The following is a 25049-nucleotide window of genomic DNA, read 5'->3' on the forward strand; positions in this document are numbered from 1 at the left end:
GGTTTGAGGTAGGGACAGAGGAGATGTCAGGGTTAAGTTTTTTACTCAGAGAGGAGAGTGGTGAGTGCATGGAATGGGCTGCCGGCAACGGTGGTGGAGGTGGATACGATAGGGTCTTTTAAGAGACTTTTGCAGAGGTACATGGAGCTTAGGAAAATAGAGGGCTATATGTGAGCCTAGTAATTTCTAAGGTAGGGATATGTTTGACACAACTTTGTGGGCCAAAGAGCCTGTATTGTGCTGTAGGTTTTCTATTTTTCTATGTTTTTAATGAGTAAAGAGCTTTGGGCACAATGGAAAGGAGTTTCTAATTTAGTATGAGCCTATTTCACACCACTTACGTAAAATGGTTTAACTGTCCTAAAATCTTTTCTAGAAAGGTTAAGTTTAAATTAGGTACCATTGTCCAAAACTCTATGATTTTTCTATGATAATTTAGGAAGGATCAACTATTTTATCTTTTGGTGAGAAAATAACAATAACCAATCACCATTTAAGTGATAGTGGATGTTTTAAATGAAGTAATATTATTCAATGGTGCACACTATAGAAATATCAAGAAGCCATCTCCATCTCATCAAGTCTTATGACCTTTTTATATTCTCTGTTACTACTCTCCTTACCCAAAATCAATACTAAATAAGCAAAAGTCTCTTCAAATAATAGAAAATAAAATGAGAGTAGAGGAATTAAATGGGTGTTTTAGGGTTGGCATGGACTTGATGGGCAGTAAGGCCTGGTTCTGTGCTGTGTGATTCTATTACGGAATCCATCTGATGAATTATAGTGATGGTGCACTCTGCACAATCTTACATTTCATTCACATAGTCTGTTGGAATGGTTTCACCATGTGATGAGAGGATCAGAGCAACACCTTTACATAAAGTGTCACTGGAATACCAGGCGATTGCTAAGGAGAGTTGTTGCATTCTTAAAAGAAAACATAGATGCATGCTGGAGTAAGCATACCGAATCTGAGTGGGGTACACTGGCAAAGAATTTCTCTAGATGAAAGGCCTCCTTCTGTACCGTGAACATATTCTGTAGCATTTGGTCTATGGGTTGCATGACCACAACCAGGTCATCAATAATGCTTCTGCTTTAAGCAGTGGAACCATACAATGAATATGAAGCTCTCCCTTGTATTTCAGCTCTTTCTCATGTGGTATTTGATGAATTGAGGGGGCAAGATAAGTAGGTTTATTTGGCCTAAATAATGCAGAGAGCACAGAGGTCAGATGATTTAATGGATAGCTCCTGTTTGCTGGAACTTTACTGTTGCATAAAGGAATCAGGCCATGGTTATCTGACTACAATATGATGTTAGTCCCTTCTGAAAAGGTCTGGTTGTCAGGAAAACCAGCAGTTGTTGCTAGCCTAAAATAAAATGTAAAACGCCGGTAATACTCAACCAGTCAAGCAGTAGAGTTAAAGTTTCAGGTCAGTGACCTTTCATCAGAACCAGAAATTAATTAGTTGCAGGGAGAGTGTGAAAAGAACAAATGAGAGGCAGATGATAGTTTGCCACATCTTCCTCCTTCACTCTCAGCTTTGTGGATGAAGTATACCCTCTGCGATTCTCAATTATTTCTCTATTCCATCTCCAACGATACCTATCCCTTTCATTGGCATGCCTCCAGACAACGCAGAAAATGAAACAACTGCTCTGAACCCTCCGTTATCACTATCATGCCCATTAAAGCCGAGAATTGTACCTCCTTTCATTTGAGAACACTATATTTGGTTCTCATGACTTCATTTTCCCTGCACGGAGAAACAAAATTCAGATTGAGTAATGGCTTTAAGAACACCTGCACTTAATTGGAAAATGCCTTCTTGTCACTGTAGCTCATTGTCCATTCTGCACTCTGACTTTTCAGGTTTGGTTTCCCACTCTGCACCTAAGAAGCTCAAAATAAACCCAAGGAGCAGCAACTCTTTGCCTGTCTAGGCTCATTAGGGATTTCAAGCTTGCTTTTGAATTCACAATTTAAGCATTTTTCAGGCAACCAACAACTTCAACTTTGTATTTCATTCTTTTCTTCTGTTTTGTGAATTCAGAATTCATCTATCTTCCGTTTATATTTATACTTCATTGTTTTATTTGCTTCTGAATGTGTTAGGATGAATTCAGTCTTGTTTTCAAGCCGTAGCTCAATTACTGAAGTTTGGGAACCTCTGCTGTTCCTCTATGAGTAAACAGTGCGAGTAATGATTCGGATTCATGTAATTAAAATGATCACTGCAGACAAATGTTGGACGGTTAACTGCTGTTGACATGATTTGGATGAGTTGTGTGCTTGAAAGGTGGTGTTGAGGTACACAAGATGCAAGGAGATCATCCAAAATAGGATTAACTCTGAACCTAATACCTCTACTTTCTTAGTAGCAGTTTGCACAGTTTTGTCAAAGTTTAAGGTGACATGCCAACTGTGATGGAGATGATACTTGTTGTATTGTGGCCTGATATGGGAACAGCAATGCATTGAGTGGAAATGCCTACAAAATGTAGTGGTTACAGTCCACAGGTAAATCTCTCCACACCACTAAGCACATTTACAAAGATCACAGTCACAGGAAAGCAGCATCCAGCATCAAGGAACCCATGATCATGCTCTTTACACCACAAGGTTCTGGAACAGCTATTGCCCATCAATCCTCAGGCTCTTGAACTAGAGGGGATAACTTCACTCATCCCGACACTGAACTGATTCCACATTCTGTAAACTCACTTTTAAAGACTCTACAACTCATGTTCTCCATTTTATTATTCTTATTACTTTTTTTCTCTTATCTGTTTTGCGATTTGTTGTCTTTTGATTGTTCATCTGTGTTTGTGTGTGCTTTCATTTATTCTATTGTGGTTCTTTGTATTTATCGTGAATGCCCGCAAGGAAGTAAATCTCGAGGTAGTAGGTAGTGACATATGTACTTTGACAATAAATTTACTTTTAAAACTTTGATGTCTTGTGTATTCAGAAAGAACTCAGAATTGACAGTGCTTGGATTTCAATTGCTGTAAATAGGAAATAATTCCCCAAGTTTACTCCAGCTCTTGGTTTATACTTGAAGGCTAAAATCACTATATTATAATTGTGCTCCCTGTAATGAAATTATATCTCCTGGTTTTCACTAATTATTTTGTCAAAGTTTATTGTTAGTGAGAAACAGCTCACTAATATGCAAAATGGCTCTTTAACCTAACCTTTCCATCTTACAGTACCATTCTATCTGTGTTAACCAACGCTAGGTAACTTTTAATTGTGTGGGAACAGCAGATGGATTGACTGGTTCTGTCATTTGTATTATAAAGTGGAATATTATATCAAGAAGCTGCTCAGCATTATAATTACAAAGTGTTTCTGATACTGCATTGTATTCCCAAACTTTTACTCAGTTTCCAACATCTGGATGAGTAGAACAGAATGTGCAAATGACCTTATTTTCATCTGCCTATTTTGTGAGTACTCAACAAAGGAAGCAACAAAAGATTGCACCTTCCTACCTTATTCCCTGTCGATATCACCGGGAGAACCTTAATGCTCATGAAGCATTATGACAAATTTCGTTATGACCATTGTTGAAACCAGCATTACTTAAGGTCACTTTCCTCAGAACCAAAGTTAAGGCCAGGAGAAGAGCATACCAAAAATAATGGTGTTTTCTACTTGAGCAGTTTTAAATTTTGCAAGTTACAATATCCTTTGCTATTGCCCCATCTAGTTCTATAATCAGTGATGTCTGCACATGAAGTCATGGGTCATAGCATTTTTGATCCTGGGCCAAGGCAACTAAGGGACACCAAATGCCTCACACATTCTCCACTGCTTTCTGATCTTTTTCCAGGATTATGTGTAGCTCAAGATAGTTTGCATGCTTTGTGTGTATATTTCAGTCTTGCCACTTAGTGTATAACATCCAACAGATATGCATTCAGCTTGGGGGAAAGAAGAAAGAGAAATTGACATTATATTGATTGCCAATTTATAATGGAATGCTTGGAAAGTAAAGTTGCGATGTGAGCAGCATGATTCCTCTGCAAACAGATGCGAGCTGTTTGAAAACGGTAGATGCCCATTAAAGAATCCATGCATTTTATTTTAGAGATAACAAAATTTGAACCCCAGACTCTTGTTTCTTTCTAGGTATAAGCTTACTCATTCCACCAGAAGCTATTCCTCGAGGAAAGATCTATGAACTGTACCTTACTGTCCACAAGAAAGAGGACATGAGGTACGTAGCAATATCAAGATCCTGTGTATGTGTACATATATTCTTGTATTGAACAGCAATTCTAGCAAGACATACTGAAATATGAACTTAGTGGTGCAGATTGCAGGGCAAATGCTAAGTGTATATGTTTACTAATTCCCTCATGGGATGAGAGCAATACAGGTAAGCCAGCATAATTGTCCTTTGGAAATTAGTGGTGGGCTGGCTTCCTGAAATGTTGCCTTATATCTGATGATATAGCTGGACAGTGTTATTGGGTAGGATATTCCAGGATATAAAGATATGCCATTATTTTTCTGAATCATGACCGGGTGTAACTTAAAGTGGGAACCTGTATGCAGCAGCATTACTTTGGACCTACTGCCCTGTGGATGGTAGAAGGGTTTGCAAGGTGCCATCTAGGTGATCAAGGCATGTGATTGCAGTGCCCATTGTAGGTGGTACACACTAAAGATGTGACAGAGGTAAGTGTTCAGAACGATGAATAGGGTGCCAAATATTTGGACAGGCATGACAGGCAAAGTCAGTGTTTACTAATCATCAGAAAAAGCTGCTGTCCAGAAACACAGCCTTCTTTGTTATGTTTTTTACTACAAATCATAATGCTTATTGAATGGAAACACTGTGTCTAGATCATTTTTACTTTAGCAAGGTTTGCACGTATGATGTAGTGGCATGATGCCGTAAGCCATTCATATACTATTGTGTATAACCCATGATAAATTATGTAAACAAACAAGCAATGCTTAATCAAGCAAAATAGTTCTTAAAGAACCAAAATATTAAATACACTACACTCCTCTCTGCTTAGCTATAGACTCCAATTCAATATAGAACGCATCTCAACATGTATACAGGTGTTGATTCTGGGTCTGCAGGAAGTGGTTCTGAAATCTTTGACCACCTTTCTTCTTTAACAACTAACTCTAATCTCCTCGACTGATCAATGAGTCACCTCCAGATGATATCAGATGCAATCGCCATTGTGTAAGAGAAAGGTTCTCTACTGTCCTTAATCTTTCTGAGTACCCACTTTTGATCACCTCTGTAGTTCCACGCCAGGACTGCTTGTCCAGAAGTGAAATGTTGAACTGCCTTGTTTGAGAACTTCCTTTTGTCTCAGCTGTTTGCCCTTTATACTCCTTCTGAGTTTGGGATTGAGGGGATCCAAGCATGAACACAGGGAATGACCCAAGAATAGCATAGCTGTTGTGGAGTGTGCTACACAGATAAGCAAAGAGGAAATTATTGAGCTTCTGATACAGTGTAATGTGTTCTGCTGCTGTTGCTCGCAGTGCATTCTCGTAGACTCTGAGTAAAACTTTATGCCAAGCCATTTGTAGCTGGACGATACAGTGCAGATGTAATATGTTTTATTCCATTCATTTTCAGGAATGACTAAAAATGTTATGCAACAAACTCGGGTTTATTGTCACTGACTAAGTTTTCTGAAACACCAGTCCTTGAGAAGAGGCTTTCTCAACTCAATGACAGTGTGCAGGGCTGTAGCTGAGGCTTTTAGGAACACTTCCGGCTACTTTGTGGCTGAATTCACTACTACCAAAAATGCCGTGCCCATTACGCTCTGGTCAAATCCACGTGAATCTTCTGCCATGGTAATTCAGGCCATTCCCTGGGATGAAGAGGCACTGTTCTTGGCAACCTCTGAACATGTTGGCATCCTGAACAATGCATGGCAAGCTGCTCGATCCGCTGATTCACCCCAGGCCACAAACCAAAACTTTGAGCCAACATTTTCATTTCATCATGACTGGACGACCAGCATGTAGCTCCTCCAGCAATTTAGCTGTCTGCTTGGATGATACAGCAATTTTCAATCTCCACATAATGCAATCCCGTCAAGGCAAGTTCATCAGAGTGTTAGTAAAAATGGGGGAACTGGAATTTCTGCTGCACATACCAGCCATTTTGGGATGCCATGTAGACCTCAGACAGTGTGGGGTCATTTCAAGTTTCCTGTTGGATCATCTGTGCTGCAATAGGGAGACTTTCGATTTGCATCAGGGCAAGTGTGTCAACAGGAGTGTCTTTTTTTGTAAAATCTTCAGTTATTTCCTTTTACAAGGGTAAACAGGACAATACATCAGGAATCCCATGATTAGTCATCCTCTTTAATTCAATATTATAATTGTATACTCCAAAAAACAGAACCCATCTTTGCATGTGTGCTGCTGCTGTAAGGGAAAGCTGTTCTATGGATTGAAAATGGACACTAGTGGTTGATGATCAGTAATGAGGGAAAACTCTTTCCCATACAAGTACTAGATGAAACATTTTACATCCCAAAGTAAACTGGGATCTCTCTGTCAATTTGTGGAGATTTTTCTCAGCAGTTGTAAGGGAACATAATGCAAAGGCTTTGGGGTTAACATTACCAATATTCCTAGCATCCTCCATCCTGGGCAGGAGGTATTGATCTACTTTCAACACTGGGTTGGCGGTGGCCTTAGTATCACCACAAACCCTGACAGACGCATTCTTCTTGGCTACTAGAAGCTCTGGAATTGCCCATGGGCTCCACTCAGAAAGGGTTCCTCCAGCCTCCATGTGATCGAGCTTATTGGCTACTTTATCACAGATGGCAGAACAATCTGGACGTGCTTTGTTCAACTGGGTTGTGTCACTTTCATTTAACATTTTTTTACCCTTGGTATGTTGGAGTTTTTCCGTTCCTATCCCTGAACACTGTTGTGGCATCATCCAGCACCTTTCTTAATTTGCTTTCAGTTGTCTCTATTGCAGGGATGTGGCTCGTAAATAGTGGATGGATCTCCAATCAAGTCATAGTTGTCTCAGTCTCTCACAGCCCCATAATTCTGGCCCTCCTGTTTGTATTTTTTTAAACCAGGTACAAGCCCAAAGGACTTGTTGGTTGTTGTATTGCACTTTACAAATGTCATTCCCGCAAGAGATATCTTTCCTCCAATGCGTTTTTACTTGGATATTTTAGGCTTTAGGCTTCAGTTTAGTATCTTTGAAATACCATTCAAACTCATTTTGTGGAATGACTGAAACAGACCAGCTAGTGTCCAATTCCATTTTAATTAGTCCACGGCCTCCTCTACTGACATGAAGAAGCCACACTCAGGTTGGAGGAGCAACACCTTGTATTTTAATTGCGTAGCCTCCAACCTGATAGCATGATTTCTCAAACTTCTGATAATTTACCCCCCCCCCACCATTCCCATTCCCATTCCCGTTTACCTCTCTCATCTCATCTCCTTACCTGCCCATCACCTTGCTCTGTTGCTTCCCTTTCTTCCATGGTCTTCTACTCTCTGCTATCAGGTTTCCCCTCGTCCAGTCCTTTATCTCTTACCTATCAGCTTCTTGGCTCTTTACATCACCTCTCCCCTTCTCCCAGTTTCAGCTATCACCTTCCACATTGTACTTCTTTCTCCCCTCCTGCCCCCCCCCCCCCCAACCTTCTTGCTCTAACTTCTCATCTTTTTTCCACTCCTGATGAAGGGTCTCAACCTGACACATCAACTGTTTATTTTTTCCATAGATACTGCTGAGTTTCCCAGCATTCTATTTCTGTTAATTAATTTTCACTTCAGGTGTAAGCCATATTACTTGCTTCTTGTTAGTTTTTGCATTGTAAATCTCAAAGCTACCCACTCTTATTATTAGATTTTTCAAAGCATGCAGGTTAGTGCTCTTTTTGAAACAGCAAATTGACTTTTTACCTTTTTCTCTTCCATGAGGTCCATTTGTTTTTGTCTGTGACACATGCTCTTTGTATATGTCCTACTTTGCATTTTCTGCAAGTTTTGTCTTTAAACTTGCATTGGTCTGCTGTGTGGGAGCATCTGCCACAATGGTAACACAATTTGTTGAGCCATGCCAGTTTCTATTTAGACATTGCAATTTTGGTCATTCTCACTTTTATTCCTGACTACAACACAATTGTGTTTCTGTCTTCTGTTTCCATTGTTACAGCTACTTCAGCTGCTCTTTTAAATGACAGTTAATCTTCAGTTAGGAACCATTTTTGAATGCTTTCTTGTAATATTCCATAAACTAAATGACTTCTCAGTGCACCATTAGGCCCATCATGGAATTGAAAACATTCAATTTCCTCAATTCTGCCACATACCCCCCTTTCCTTTTGATTCCACTTCAGAAACCTAAATCGTTCTGTGATCAACAATGGTTTTGGTTCAAAATGTTCCTTCATGACTTTCATGATATCAGCAAATTTCACTTCAACCAACGCACACAGAATTACATTTCAGTCCAAAATGCCGACTGTATTCTCTTCCTAGATGCTGCCTGGCCTGCTGAGTTCCTCCAGCATTTTGTGCGTGTTGCTCGGATTTTCAGCATCTGCGGATTTTCTCTTGATTGTGATTGAAATCTCACTTTGGCTGGTTTGTTGGAGCAGTGAAACTTCTAAGTGAACTGTCTGCTCTTCCACCCAATGCACCCAGCACAACTGGCCCTCGTTTCTCATCAGCTATTCCACTTGCTTCATATACTTCTCAATTTGCTTTGTATACAATATCCAGTTCTTCTGGGCAATCGAATGTCCCTATCCATCCAAAGTTGCCAACCATTTCTGCTTTATTTAAAAATGTTATCATCACTGTGTACTCGTTGTTTAGGAAGCCAGGGATTTGTCCACTTTCAGCCTTTTTTAAAAAACTCTACCATCTCCGCGCCTTCCTGAAGAAGCACATGCTGCACTGTTTTCTTTTTCTTATTCATTCATTTCTCGCTGCACTTTATATTTTTAACTCAAGCGTCCTGCTGCGCTTCAACAGGTAGGTAGTCATCTTAGGTTGATTTGGAAACTGTCTCATCACCACCTCTATGTTTTGTACTCCAGAACATAAAACTAATTGAAAGGAAACACACAGCTGAGAATGGAAGACTAGTTCATTTTTACTTTCAGTTAGGCATGCACGTATGACATGATGGTGTGAAGATGTATACCATTCACACACTACTACAGTTGAACCACAATTGATTATTTCAAGAGTGCTTCATCAGACAACATATTTACAATATTACTCAAATACTACTGAAGTATTAAATACCATACACTTCTAATGTAGGATTACCCACAGTGTTGTTCGATAGTGAGTTACAGTATGAAGGGCCAGTTTGTTTTGTTCTATAAGTTACTGAGGTCCTTTAATGTTATTAGAGCTGCATTCATCTAAACTAAAACGTACCTTACAAGTGTGGTACATCTATCAGATTCCATCATTTTCAGCCCTTTGCCACTTCCACATCATTCCAACTTATCATTCCCACCTCTCCCCATCTTCCCCCCCCCCCACCTTCACCTGTACTCACTCATTACTCACAAGTCCCCCTACAATTTTATCCTGCTTTCTGTCCTCACTCTTTCCAGTTCTTATGAAGGGTCTCAGACCAAATCATTAACTGTTTACTTCCAGCCATATTTGCTGCCTGACCTGCTAAGTTCTTCCAGCAAATTTAGTCTGTTCTTCCACTTCAGCATCTGCAGTAATTCTTGTGCCTGCCATTCCCTGACTTTTGCCCTGTTGATGTTGGAAAGGTTTTAGTACAGAGATTCCTCTGGGAGTGGGGAGGGGGGAACTGGTAGGAACCATAGCAAAAGATCAATGATTTTCCAAATTCAAAGGGCAGGTGATCTGTAAAAAGGACTCCACTCTACATAGGATAGGAATAAGAAATCATCTTGGTTTTTAAGATATTAGGTATAGTCAGGGATGAAATAGATAGTTTAATACTTCTGGAGGAAATCAACAGTTATTGAAATCAGAGAAAAATGGCACTGAGGACAAAGATCAGGTCAGCCTCATCTTGAATTACAAAGAGAGCTCAAGGGCCCTTATGGCCTGCTCTTGCTTCTATTTCTGCTTTTATGCTTAATAGCTAAGCTTGTTGATATTAAAATTTAAAATAAGATAAATAACTCATTTGCATGTATTGTCATTTGTCATACAGTTGAAATTATTTACAAGGGCCTTCTAGAATTAGATTTTTTGCATTACAATTCCCCAATACTTATGGCAATGCCAACTATAAGCTTCATTTGATTCACTTCTCCAGAGATTCTTGCTCCAGTTCTTATTAGAGACTGGTTAAAACCACATTGCAGGGAGATAATATAACTGCAGAGTAAACTATAAATGGATGTTTATGTGCAATATCCTGTTATCTCACAAATATAAAGTTATAATTTGGCTTAAAAATATCAATCCTGGTTTACTCACTTAATTAAAAGTGCCCCTGTCACTTCCAGTTATAATTTTTCTTCCAAAAGCAATTTCCTTAGATTTTTATTTACATCACCTCAACATAATATTTTCATTTATTTAATCTGAGAAAAAATTTTGACAAGTAAGGAATGCAACATTGTTTGGATGGACACTTGCATTCATTCCTTATGATAAACATAGGTTTGTTTTAATCACAGATTATCAATTTAAAGCAAGAGCAAGTTGGCAGTGATTGCTAATTAGAATGTAGTATTTTAGCTTTATACAAAAACAAAATTAAAAAAAAAACTTCATAAGCCCTGTTGTATATCCAGGAGCAATAAAGTCCTCACACAATTTAGTCAAACTGTTCTTATTTTTTTTAACCTTTAATGGGAAAGGGAATCTTTGTTTTAAGAGGAACTGCATGATGAATTGTAGTAAATTTAAATGAGAATAACACATTTTCTGCACTGCTCATTAATGTTTTAACATTTTTATAATTGAGGTTACCTCTAGCAGGGTGCCAGACCCTGCTCAGTCCAGTTGTCAGCTGTGGGCCTCCAGGTGTCCTGCTAACTGGGCCGGTCATCCTCAGCATTCAACACTGTGCAGAAGGAAATCTGGAGAACTGGTCCATCAAGCTGAAGAAACAATCACCCCAAGGAAACTGGGAGGTAAAAAATGTTTTTGCCTGCTTTAAGTGGATTCTCATATGTACAGTGTTGTGTACAGGGTAACTGTCTATTCTGAAACAGTGCTCTGAGACAAAGATTTCTAAGTAACTTGAAAATTGCCTGTGGTCAATTAATAAACACAAATTGATGACTATATAAGCTTTCAATGGAATTTAAAGTGAATCTTAGTGGTCAAATTAATGAATTTGTGTTGTATCAGTAAGAGCCATGTAAATGATTCATCTAGTATTATTTACCAATATTATAACTTGAGTTGGTTTTCTTTCTTTGTTCAGTGTTATAATGTAGAGAGATTTTGCCATATAACTTGTAAATGGGAATGAATTATTATTAAAATATATAACTTGGCATGCATTTTGTGCAGTGCAGCAGGACAATATTGTGATTTGAAATCTGGACTATAAGCAGGTGTAGGAAAATCTAATGGATCTCTGAACATGTTTTTGAAAAAATGAATGTAAGTAGACCACACCTCTGATCCTTAGCCCTTCAGGAATGGTACCTGCAGCAGGAGGCCTTATCTTTCTGGCCAAAACCTTCAGTTTGGTGTGGACAGTGGTAGGGCATCCAGCAACTAACAAGGTTACTCAGTCCCCAAACTTCTCCTAAATGTTTTGACAGCAGACAATGTTAGTCTCTTTTTGAATTAAAAAATCCACGAGTGCCTTTTTTTCATTATATAATATTTCCGACACCCAGGAGTATTTCAAAACCACAAAAGCTTTCAGCCCGAAACATCAACTATTTATTACCCACCATAGATGAACCTTGACTTGTCAAACTCCTCCAGCATTGTGTTTGTGTGTTTTTGGGTGTTTTTGTGTGTTGCTGCTCAAGATTTTCATCATCTGCAGAATCTCTTGCATTCAAGGAAGGAAAGATGGGAGGAGTCAGAGATAGACTGGATGTAAGTGACAGTCACGAGAAATTGACAGCCGAAGTGATGGAAATGAAGTAAATATCCAGTTCTAGTGAAGGATTCAAAAACCTGAAATGTTAATTGATTCTCTTTCCACAGTTGCTGCCTGACCTGTTCAGCATTTTCAGCACATTCTGTTTATATACATAAGAAATTATTACTTTAAAAGTAAGCTTCAATGTTGCTATAGAACTAGAGAGTGGACAAAACTTTTAAACTTTCAAAATACAAAATAAAAAGAAATAATCTCAAATTATCTCAGATCCACACTCAGGTTGGAGGAACAACCCTTATATTCCATCTGAGTAGCCTTCAACTTGATGGTATGACCACTGATTTCTCAAACTTCAGTTAATGCCCCTCCTCCCCTTCTTCTCTCTCTCGCTCCGTCTTGTTTTACGGCAGTTGGCACCCAGTTTAATGGTGCATTACCGCCACCTTCTGCTCCAGAGTGTGTGATACTCACATTCTAAATCCTCTCACACACACATACCCTAACCTTTACTTTATCCTCCCATCTTTGGCCATCCTAGTACCCTATTCCTGTTTATCCATCATATCCTATAAAAAACCCCTGTACCCTTTAAGAAAGGTACCCTACCTTTTGCTCTCTCACCCATGCCCAGTAACCCTTTTAATGTGAATTCCTGCACCCCCAATTCCCTTAGGTTAATTCTCATAATCTCGCTCTGTATCCCATACTTCCTGCAACTCAGAACTATATGTTCTATTGACTCCTCTTCCTGACATTCCTCACACAATCCTGTCTGGTGTTTCCCTATCAATTTCAGTGTTTGGTTTAGTGCACAGTTCCTCAGTCTTAACCTAATCCACACAGTTTCCTTTCTTCTGTATTCACTGCCTTCCCTAGTACCTGCAACACTTTTTTGTATTTGATAATATAAATGCCTCCTTTTCCCCTCCCTGTCCCATCTTTCTTGCCACATCTGGTTGATTTTTTTCCCAGATTACACACTTAGCCTCTGCTTTGCTGATGTTAACGTGCATTTCTATATTTTCTTTCTTTAGCACCCTCTTTGCCAACTCATCCACCCTCACATTCCCTTTCACCCCTACATGTGCTGGAAACCATTGAGATTTAACCTGACCTCCCTGATTTGCAATTCTTGTGACTGACTGAAGTCCATCTTGCCGACTGTTTGAGTGAAAAGACCTTAAGTTTGCTGGAACTGAGGATGAATCTAAGCATATCAATGCTTTGACTTGTCTAGCTTTCTCCACCCATCACAACACAATCAACACTGCCAACATCTCCACTGTATACACTGCTAACTTATCAGATGTTCTTCTGCTGATAGCAATTTTTTTTTGCTTGTATAGCCACCCCAAACCCTGTCACTCCTTTTTCAGTTTCCTTAGCACCATCCTTATAAATTTGAGTATAATCACTATACTTTTCCATCACGTGACAGTTGAAGGCACTTACCAAATCAGTTTTATATTTTCCTTTCAGATTCAGATTCAGTTTGTTGTCATTTAGAAACCACAAATGCAATGCAGTTAAAAAATGAGGCAACGTTCCACCAGAATGATATCACAAAAGCAAATGACAGAACAGACTACACCAGAAAATCCACATAACATTTGGCAATCCCCAATCCAGAGTCCAGAGAGGCTGCTGTGTATTAATTTCCTTTATACCTCTAACAGATGCCAGTCTATGTCAGGCCATACAAGCTTCCATGGAGCTACAACCAGATAAACTACTGAAGGACTTATCCTTAGATCAAACACTCCATATTCTTTATCAATAACATTCCCTACCCTGCTAAACTTATCCCTTTGAAACTTTCCATTCTCCCAGCACTCCTGCAACACTCCTTTCGCAGGGTGAGAATCATTGTGCCCCTGCAAATTAACCCAGTAGTTTGCCATCAATTGCATCCTTCTTAAATCCAAAGGCATTACTCCCATTTCTACCTGCAGGGCTGATACTGGTGATGTTTTAAAAGCCCCACTGCACACTCTCAAAACCTGAGCCTGAATCACATCCAGTTTCCTTATTAGAGACCTAGCTGCTGATCCATATGCTATATTTCCTTAGTCCAACACAGATCTTATTAAAGCCACATACAATTCTCTTAAACGCTGATCAACTTTCTCCCCATTCCCTACCAGTCAAGCATCTCATCACATTTATTACTTTTTTACATTTCTCCACAACTTTCCTGATATGGTCTGCCCATGTTAATTGTGAATCAAATATAACTCCCAGAAATTCAAATGATCCAACCTTTTCTAATTCAATCCTATACATCCTTAACTTCTTCCCTACCTCAATTCTTTTCCTGGTGAAAAGTACAGTTTGAGTTTTTTCTACTGAAAATCTACATCCCCAATCATAACCCCACTCCACCACTCCATCAATTTCTCCTTGTAGTTTCCTGATTTTATGATCTATGTTTCTGCCTCTTTTCCACAAGGCCCCGTCATCCACAAACAGTGACCTACCTATATCCACTGGTACCTTTGTGAAGACATCATTGATCATAATGATAAAAAGTACTGGGCTAATCCTGAGGTGTGCCATTTCCCACTATGTACTGTTTTGATTCCTCCCCTTCTTACCCCATCCCTTATTTATTTATTCCCCCCTCATATTTTTCTCTCTTCCTTTTTTCTCTCTCTGCCCCTCTCACAATTACTCCTTGCCTGTTCTCCATCTCCCTCTGGTGCTCCCCTGCCCCTTTCTTTCTCTCTCGGCCTTCCATCCCATGATCCTTCCCTTCTCCAGCTGTGTATCCCTTTTGCCAATCAACTTTCCAGCTCTTAGCTTCATCCCTCCCCCTCCTGTCTTCTCCTATCATTTCAGATTCCCCCCCCCCCTCCTACTTTCAAATCTCTTACTATCTTTTCTTTCAGTTAGTCCTGACAAAGGGTCTCGGCCCAAAACATTGACTGTACTAATGCTGCCTGGCCTGCTGTGTTCCACCAGCATTTAGTGTCTGTTATCTCAGATTGTCACAGTTTAGGCAGTATCCACTGGCAGAAAAATGTTTTATAAAAATGAAATGATAATTCATCAGTACCTTCTGTTTTTCATTTCACTGATGCCTGAGCTACAGTTTCTGCTTTTATTTCTGATCAACACCTACAGTATTTTGCAAATGACAATACATTATAGACCAATAGGCATAAATGGAGAGGACTGATAATATTTTTAGGTGAATGTCAAAGCAAGACCAGTAGACTGAATGGCCTTCTCTTGTTCCTAATATTCTTATCTATAAATCAGCCTTGCCAATTCTGAGACTGTTAATGTCAGCAATTTAAACTTTACACTCTCACTGTCATTCTTAATTTTCTACAGTTCCTGTCTCCAGGGCTGAATTAATGCTGTTGCCTACTACTTGACTAGTTAAGTGGTTGTTAAACCACTCAAGAGGTGGGAAATGAGCATTAAGCAGGCAAGAACCTGATTGGCCCTCTTTTCTGCCAAAATGCCTGATGAAAAGCTAGAGATTGATTCAGATATCCTCTGGGTAAATTCAATCAACAATTCCAGATGCTACTAGTAAAATTAACAAAATAAGGCAAAATTTACCCATTCAGATTTATAAAGTTTACTTTCATTTTACTAATGGCCAAATTCTTGATTGTGTCTTTCTTAAAGTTTGTTTATAATTAAAGACAAAATGCATGAGGAATATTGATTTTGTGAAGTAATATTAATGTGGTAAGGTTATATGCTGTATTGATATATTTTATGCAATCAGCATAGAACAATACTAAGAAACTTCAAATAAACAAAGTAAAAGATTATGTCAGAGAACTGAAGGAATATCATGCAGTTTTACACATCAAAGAATAGATTAATGCTCATGCATATTACTCAGTTTGAGAGATGGATAAAGAAAGTTACTGGACTATGAGGAAAGGGCAATGGGATTAATTAGACAACTCTACCGTGGAAGGATGAATAGCCTCCTGTAGTGCTTTATCATTCTATCATTCTTTGTGAAGTAGCTGATGAGCTAATTTAGGTTAAATTGAGAAAACGTGGTTTTAACACACATTTTAAACTCTAATTGAATTCATAGTTTCTATGGAAGGAAAAAATGTTGAAACTTGTTATTATACACAAATTGTCCTTTCTTAAAAAAATATTTTATTGAATTTTCAAATAGGTTACACAAATTGTCCTTTGTGGAAAGGGCGATGATGTGATAACTAAATCAGTAATAGATAGCTGTATTACAATTAATAATAAACCATGTGAGAAGCAGGGAGAGTCAGAAAAATATTCACACTCTATGATATTTCTGATCTTTGCTAATTTAACAAGTTCAGGAATGAAATTACAGGCATAGCAGTGTATTGCATCATGATAGCCATATTGGTGGAGTTGCATCATGGTGTATTAAAATTGTAATGAATCGCTTTAAAGAAATGGAGTTATAAATATGGAAACAGCCAGTTTGGCTCATTGCATCTATCTTCAAGCACCCTGTTAACCCTACACTGAAACCATTTTAATGTCCCCATATTCTCATCAATTTCCCCTCCACCCACTGCTCCCCTGGTCCGACCACACATCTACACACTAATGGCAATTTGTGGCAGCCAAGTAACCAACCAATCTGCAAATTTTGGGATTTGGGAGGAAATCTTTGTAGTGATAGAGGGAATATGAAAACTCTACAGGCACAAGTGATTAGGGTTGAACCTATGTCACAAGAACAGTGAGGCAGAAAATCCACTGATTGCACCACTGTTCAATTTTATTTTCCTTGTCTAGATCATCATACGTCAAGACGTAAGACATAGGAGCAGAATTAGGCCATTTGGTCATCAAATCTGTTCAGCCATTTTATCATGGTTGATCTGTTTTCCCTTTCAGCCCCATTCTCCTACTCTCTCCCTATATCCCTTCATGCCCATAACTGACATATATAATCTCTCGAGGGAAAAGGCTCTATGTTGTGTTCACCTTCATAGAATTGAGCTCATTTAAACCCTTTTCTTTAAGTTTGGTGGAGCTGTTGTGCAGATGGAAGCCATTGGTGTAGAATGTTTACTCTCCATTGACACTACACTTCCACTGGCAGAGATTTCAAGAGCATCAGACAGCCGCACTGAAGGCAGGTGCATGTCATAGAAACAGCCAAAGGCCCTGGCTTACAGCCACCTTTGAGATTTGTGTGTAAATTTAACTCAAAGGCAACAGCTGCAAGTCATTGAGTAGTTTATTGTAAAAGCCACAACAGCAGTGCTAATGATTTTTTCCATCGTTTCACTGAGTTTGTGAGTAGCCAAATAACATGATAATTGGCCAGTTTAGATTCATTCTCCATTTTGTTGACAGAACAAATCTGGGAAAATTCCATCTTATCAAGGAGTTGCCAGAGCTATAGTTCCTTTGGAACAGTTTATCTCAAAGACAATGATTTCTAAAGCTGATGTCTTTAGTTCTAGTCAGGATTTTGTCAATCCACAGGCTTTGGTACTTCTGGCACATTCAGTAATTTTGGGGTGGGCAGATAAGTGAATCAGTTTGGCTGAAGACTCTAAACTGCAATGTTGGCTATCTCAAGAGTACCGGTATTGCTGGCTGAAAACAGGTGCTCTCAGTTGTAGTGCTCCATCAACTCTGAAGAAGATAAGGTACATAAAGTCTCCTTGTTTAACTGCTACATTTCACACAAACTAGCTGGAGGAACTCAGTAGACCAGGCAACCTCTATGGAGGGAAATGGAGTTAACATTTAAGATCAGACTCTTCATTAGAAGTGGGGATCTTGACTCAATGTTAACTTTCTATTTCCCTCCATAGATGCTACCTGACCCTTTAAGTTCCTCCAGCTCCTTTGTGTGTTGATCCAGATTTCCAGCACTGGCAGTCTCTTGTGTCAACATTTCACTTTAGAGTTTTAAAGATTGTCCCACAGTCCTTGTTGAGCAAACTCAGTTGCCTAAATACACCAATGTGCCAGTGGGTGTTGGACTTCCTAACCAACATATATTAGATAGTCAGGGTCTCCTCCCTCTTCCTCATCCTCAACACAGGTGATATGTGCAGAGCCCATTGCTGGGCATTCAGCTCACACCTGACTGCATGGCCAAGCACCTGAGTAATCTTATTGTCAGGTTTGCTGATGACATGACAGTGGCGGAGCATATAACTAACAACAATGAGACAATAACACAGAGGAGATGGAAGATCCTGAGGCCTGGTCCCAGGCAAATAACCTCTCCCTTAACAAGACAAAAGAGATGGTTATTGATTTCAGGAGAACTCGCACCACCCACACCCCTCCTATCATGTTATTGGGAGTGCACATCTTGCACACTATCTTATGGTACCAGAACATATTCCATACAAACAAGACAGCTCACCAATTCCTCTGCTTACTGAGGAGGCTGAAGAGAACTGGACTGTGCACATCTATACTGAATCATTCTACAGATGCACCATAGGGAGCATCCTAACAAGCTTCATCACGGCATGGTACGGAAACTGTTTTGCTGCGGACAGGAAGGCTCTACAACAGAAAGTTAAAACTGTCCAATGCGTCACCCGCACCAGCCTACATGCCATTAGAGATGTATACAGAAAGGTGCCGGCAAAGGGCCAGTAACAGCATGAAGCATCTCACTCACCCTCCTCATGGACTGTCTGATCCCTTCCATCAGGGAAGTGACAATGTGTAGCATCCATTCTAGGAAAAGCAGACTCAAAAACAGTTACTTTCCCCAAGCAATAAGGCTGATCAACACCTTTACCCACTATACCCACTAACCCATCCCTTCACACCCACCACAATCACTGCTTTATCATTTTCTATTGTCAACTTGTATACAGACACTCCTGTGAGTAGTGTCACTTTATGGAAATGCAATCATTCTATGTATATAAATTCTCTTATACAGTATATTTATCCTTTTTCAATGTGTTCTTTATCTTATTTTGTAACTTGGCATCAGATCCAGAGTAACAATTTAATTCTCTATTACATTTGTGTACTGGAACTGGTATTAAACAATCTTGAATCTTGAATCCTGAATTTGATCTGAGCTTTTGTTTATGCAATCAGGTTGTTCTGTCATTGTCACACACTAATGTGACTTGGATATCTGTCTCCAGAGCTTCCTCATTACTGGATCCCTATCCAGCAGCACCTGAAATATATATTAAAAAAATAACAGTGCAAGCAGGTGACTCACCAGTACCTTCTCAAAAGAAAGGCAATAATTTCACCAAAGTTGTTTCAACACGTTAATTCACTTTCATAATAATTGTACTTTTCTCTCCATCCTTCCATAACCTCAACCTGCTTGTTTGTTACTGAGGTTATTTTTGCATCACTGAGATATTGCAATAACCAACAACTTTGTAGTTCAAATTTGAGTGAACCATCTCATTTTTGATTGCACAGTCAATAAGATCTTTACCAGAAAGATCAAAAGAGAGATTCATTCTCTTTTGGCTCACAAGCATCATTTAAATAATTTGGTTCTGTTTCAGATGCCTTTGTCATTTCCAAGTTTTAAGGACGTAACAGAAATGTTGAACAGAGATGGCCTTGTTATTGGAGGACAATTGTATAAAACTTGATTTTTTGGCCATGACAAAATGGTGTCTCCTTAAATTGAGTTGTTATGAGGTTTTGTACCCAGCTAATTTCTTCTATTTATGATCAAGAAAAAATCTGCAGATGCCGGAAATCCTGCTGAAGGGCCCTGGCCCGAAACATCGACTGTAATCTTTTTCCTAGATGGTGCCCATCCTGCTAATTTCTTCCAATCTCAGTTGTCACTCAATGATTTCAGCACACCCCAAATGGTGAGGGTGCTTATGATGGATGCCACCTTCTTGACACCATCTTTAAGATGTTCTTGATGGTAGGGATTGTTGTGACCATGATGGAGCTGCTGAGTTGACAACCATCTACTGGCTCTTGCATTCCTGTGCATTGGAGGCTCTATACCTGGCTGTGATTCAATGTCAGAATACTCACCATTATCCATCTGTAGAAATTTGTAGCAGTCTTTGGTGACATACTAAGTCTCCACAAGTTTCCAACAAAGTAGAGCAGCTAGTGTACATCAGATGTGGCTTGAGTGATGGTGTGGATTTCAAGAGAAAGCAGAAATGTAGATTTCTGAGCAGTAAGAGAACAGAAAGTCATCATCTAAAGGAAGGTTTTCCTCCTGATGTTCACCCCGGTGGTATGAAACTTAAAGGAAATTAATGTTAAGGAATCCTGTGGTAAATGTGTTAGGAAGTTTATTTGGGCTAGAGAATGAGGACCAGGAATTAAACACAGGATCACTGTTGGTGATTTGGGATTGAGATAAAAGGAAATGTACTTACTTTGGAGGGTATTTGGAAGTTTCTGTCAGAAAGGTGTGGGTACTCAATCAATGAGTCAACTGATTTTTGGGCTCTAAATATATAAAGAAGTATGAAGATTGTGCAAAAAAATTGGATGACATACAAGATCAGTTGCAATCTTATTGAGTTATTCTGTTCAATTACATAGACCCAATTTTAATATGCACTTTGTGTTCTCTAATGAAGTAGAACTATAGCTAGCTTGCAAAAAAAGTGTGAATTAAATTGCAGATGCCATTATTTGTAAAATATGAGTGAAATAGGCGTTTTAAAAAAGCATACACAGCATTTTGAAACTTTGCATGAACTTAATTCTTTAGATATTAATTTTTGTAAGAGATTTTTAAATGTCAGATTTTCAAAAATGGTGCATTTATATTTATTGTCAACTAATCCAGTTTTTATTTCCCTAGTCTTTTTTCTTTGCTTGATAAAATATCATATTTAGAGTTCTAGAACAGTACAGCACAGAAATAGGACCTTTTGGCCAATCTCGACTGTGCAAAACCATTAATCTGCTTCATTCCATTCATCTGCACCCAGACTATAGTCCTCCATACCTTTCTCATCCATGTACCTATCCAAATTTCTCTTAAGTGTTGAACTTGACTCTGCAACCACCACTTGAATACCAGTTATTCCACTTTCTCATCACCCTCTAAATGAAAAAGTTTCCCCTCACAGTCCCTTTAAACACTTCACCTTTCACAATTAACCCATAACCTCTAGTTGTACTCTCCCCAACCTCAGTGCAAAAAGCCTGCTTGCATTTACCTTATTTAGATCCCTTGTAATTTTGTATACTTCTATCAAATTTCCCCTCAATCTTCTACATTCTATGGAATAAAGTCCTAACCTATTCAATCTTTCCCTATACCTCCTTGTAAATTTTCTGTACACTCTTTCAAATTTATTTATACTTGTCCTGTAGATACTATTGTATACTGTACACAATGCTCTAAATTAGGCCTCACCAATTGTCTTGTACAATTTCAATGTAACATCCCAGCTCCTGTACTCAATACATTAATTTATGAAAGCCAAAGTGTCAAAAGCTTTCTTTACAACCCTATCTACCTGTGATGTCACTTTCAAGGAATTATCGATCTGTATTCCTCGATCCCTCTGTTCTACTGCATTCCTCAGTGTCCTACCACTCACCATGTAAGACTTACTATGATTGGTCTTCCCGAATGCAACACCTCACACTTGTCTACAAAAAGTTCCATCTGCCATTTTTCAGCCCATGTTTTCAGCTGGTCCAGTTCCTGCTTCAAACTGTGAAAGACCACTACATGCCCAATCTTGATGTCCTTCACAGATTTGCTGCCTAGCTTACCACATTATCATCCAGTTCGTTGATTATAGATGACAAACAACAATGGCCACAGTACTGATCTCTGTAGCACACCATTAGTCACAGGCGTCCAGTCAGAGAGGCAACCATCTACTACCACTCTCTGGCTTCTCCTACAAAGCCGATGTCCAATCCAATTTATTACCTCGTCTTTAATGCCACGGGACTGAACCTTGACCAACCTCCCATGCAGATCTTGTCAAATGCCTTGCTAAAGACCATGTAGGCAACATCCACTGACTTGTCTTCATCAACTTTCCTGTAACTTCCTCAAAATACTCCATATGAATGGTTAGACATGACTTACCACACATAAAGCTATATTGACTACCCACAATCAGTCACTATCTATCCAAGTACTTGTATATCCTGTCTCTTCCAATACCTTCCCCACTGCAGATATCAGGCTCACTGACCTATAATTTCTTGGGTTATTCTTAGAGCCTTTCTTAAACAATGGAATAACTTTAGCTACAGATATACTCCAATCCATTGGCAACTCACCATGGGTAAGGATGTTTTAAATATCTCTGTTAGGGCCCCTGTAATTTCTCCACAATATTCCCACAGGGCCCAAGGGAACACCTTGTCAGGCCTTAGGGAATTATTCACCCCAAGTTTTCTCAAGTCAGCAGACACCTCCTCCTCTATAATCTGTATCGGGTGCATGACCTCACTGCTGCATTTCTTCACGTCTATTGACTCTGTCTAACTCCCACTTAAATACAGATGTAAAAAATCCATTTAAGATCTTTCGCCATCTCTTTCAGCTCCACACACAGAATGTCAGAGGACCAGTTTGTCCTTTGCTATCCTTTTGCTCTTAATGTATCTGTAGAGCCTTTTAGATTATCCTTTACCTTGCCTGCTAGAGCAACTTCATGTCCTCATTTAGCCCTCTTGATTCACTTATGCACTTTTCATCTTACACTTCTCAAGTACCCCATTTGTTCCTGTCTGCCTATACCTGCTATGCATCTGCTTTTTCTTAACCAGGACCTCAAAATGTCTCGACCCAAGGTTCCATATGCCTGCTATCCTTGACTTTTATCCAGTTTAATTTGACTCTTCACTTATTTTGTCATTTTTTTAATGTTCCAATCTGATTCGTTAAAGAGATACCCTGTTTTAACTGTTCATTTGTTCAAACTGACTGGAAATAAAATTAATAAGGAAATATTTATGATCAGAAATTCTAGACACTAGCAAAAAGATGGTAACTTCAGAAAAAGTTGAATTTAACATGTATTTTAAATTATTTCTGGTAGTGAACAGCCCCTCTTGATACTTGAGTAGAATTATTATTTTACAATTACCTGTATTTTTAATATCAGTGCAAGCAAACTGACAATAGATAAAATCCATTGGCTTGGAAACATCAATTCTCTGTCACTGTCAGTTATCTACTATATGATTCATTTTCCATTTCTTAATCCTGTCAAATTATTTTTATCTTAAAGGTTTTAGCTATTGTTTGCCAGCTGTCTACTCTTAGGACATTTGGGAAAACAATGTTCAAGTTAATTTCATTAAGCATTCTGTGACCTCTAAACACTAGGTTCCCAAATAGCATTGCTGATTTGTTTTCTATTCAGTTTGGCATTTAAATTCAATTTAACTTTTAAATTCAGTTTCTATCCACTTTTGTTTTACTCTCATGGGAAAATATTTACATTTTCTTGAAATGGTGTTTCAAATTATCTTCTGTTTGTTGTGTCCTTTTGAACATAGGATGATATTTGTGAGGGATACATGATGAGGACTTTGGCACTTGATGTGACAGAAGTGTCGATAAAATAAATATTGTGGTCATTTCATTTTTGAAATGGCTCCAAATACTATCAAAAGAATAAAACTACTCTAAGTATTTGCTTTTCTGGATTACAGAGGGAGAATATTGCATTATAAGAGGTACTCTGATTAAGATGGAGCCGTACTGCCCCTTCAAATGACTTGGGTAGATGTTTAGGAACCCACAACACTCTTTGACGAAACAGTGAAATTCTCCAGGGTGACCAGATCAGATTTACCAGTTATCTTTACTTTCTGTCTTTAGAATTATCCTGCATAAAATAAAACTCAGTTAAAAACTACCTTAACACTTCTGCATTGTGCAAAGAATTTTCAGACCTTTGAGAATATTGGTGTACAAGAGCTGGCATCTCTATAACACATGCTGAAATCATCACCATGTCTCAAAGCACCTAACAGTCAATTAGATACCTTTGATGTGCAGTCAGTTGTGTGATGTAGGCAAACACAGTGAATAATGTGCACATAGTAACATCCCACAAACAACAATCCCCATTCTGATTCCTGGGCTAAAAACTCAAACCAGCTGGGGCATAGTGGGATTATTATAATTATCCTCAGCATGCCTGGATTTAGGGAAATAAAAAATCAATTTTCTTCTTCTAATTAGCATCCAACACCTCTTACTGGGAAGTACAATTGTCAGGTGAGAATAAGATTGTATATTGTCAAGAAGACTTACTGTACTTGGGTAAGGTAGTTATAAAACAAAAAGCCATGAATGGAAATTTGGAAACAAAATCATGTATTAGATTCCTTAACCATTGTAGGTCACTGAAGTGTAATGTGATTTAATCCTAAGCATATTTATTGATGGATTTAAATAAAAAGCCCTAAAATAAGTAAAGGCCAGTCAGGTTGCTGGTTTGTTTATCATTATCCCCCTCAAGAAAATACTTAAAAATTTTAAAAAACCATACAGTTTTAGCACAGGAAAAAAGCATGTCACTGATAAAGTTCACTTCATGGTAAATATAAAAAGATATTAACAAGGGAAATCAACTTGAGTTGCTACTGTGATGCACTGTATGTTAATCTAGAAGATTTTGTTGCATTTGTGATGTCGGCAAGGAGAATTTATATACGTATATTGTGCCCAGATTTCATTCATCTGCATAATATCTTCTATCTATTGTGTACATGTATTTGTCATTTTTTAAATCTTTTTTGTCTCTTTCTGCAGGAGGTATTACATTTGGGGCAAGAAATTCCTTCCAACCCTTATTATTGTCAGCTTGATGGACAGATGTCCCACATATTTACTGAAACATTGGGTAAATACACTCTAGTTGGTGAATCACTGAACGCAAATGCAGCAAAGCGTCTAAGACTAGTTCTGTTTGCACCAGGAACGTGCACATCATTGGAGTATAGCATACGGGTCTACTGTCTGGAGGATACGCAAAATGCATTGAAGGTAAAGAATAAATCTGATTTTAAATAAGCCTTTTGAAGGC

The 25049-nt window shown here is 38.7% G+C and overlaps 1 protein-coding gene across 1 annotated transcript in view; it reads left to right on the forward strand.

Moving 5' to 3' along the window:
* The window catches only part of LOC132405448 (netrin receptor UNC5A-like), a 580373-nt gene that overhangs the window by 507598 nt on the left and 47726 nt on the right, over nucleotides 1-25049 (forward strand). The window contains exons 9-11 of the mRNA XM_059990261.1: nucleotides 4146-4233; nucleotides 10960-11128; nucleotides 24776-25009. Coding sequence (XP_059846244.1) covers nucleotides 4146-4233; nucleotides 10960-11128; nucleotides 24776-25009 — 491 coding nt within the window. The remainder of the gene's footprint in view (nucleotides 1-4145; nucleotides 4234-10959; nucleotides 11129-24775; nucleotides 25010-25049) is intronic.

Source organism: Hypanus sabinus, chromosome 15 (assembly GCF_030144855.1).
Source record: "Hypanus sabinus isolate sHypSab1 chromosome 15, sHypSab1.hap1, whole genome shotgun sequence".
Taxonomy (NCBI): Eukaryota; Metazoa; Chordata; class Chondrichthyes; order Myliobatiformes; family Dasyatidae; genus Hypanus; species Hypanus sabinus.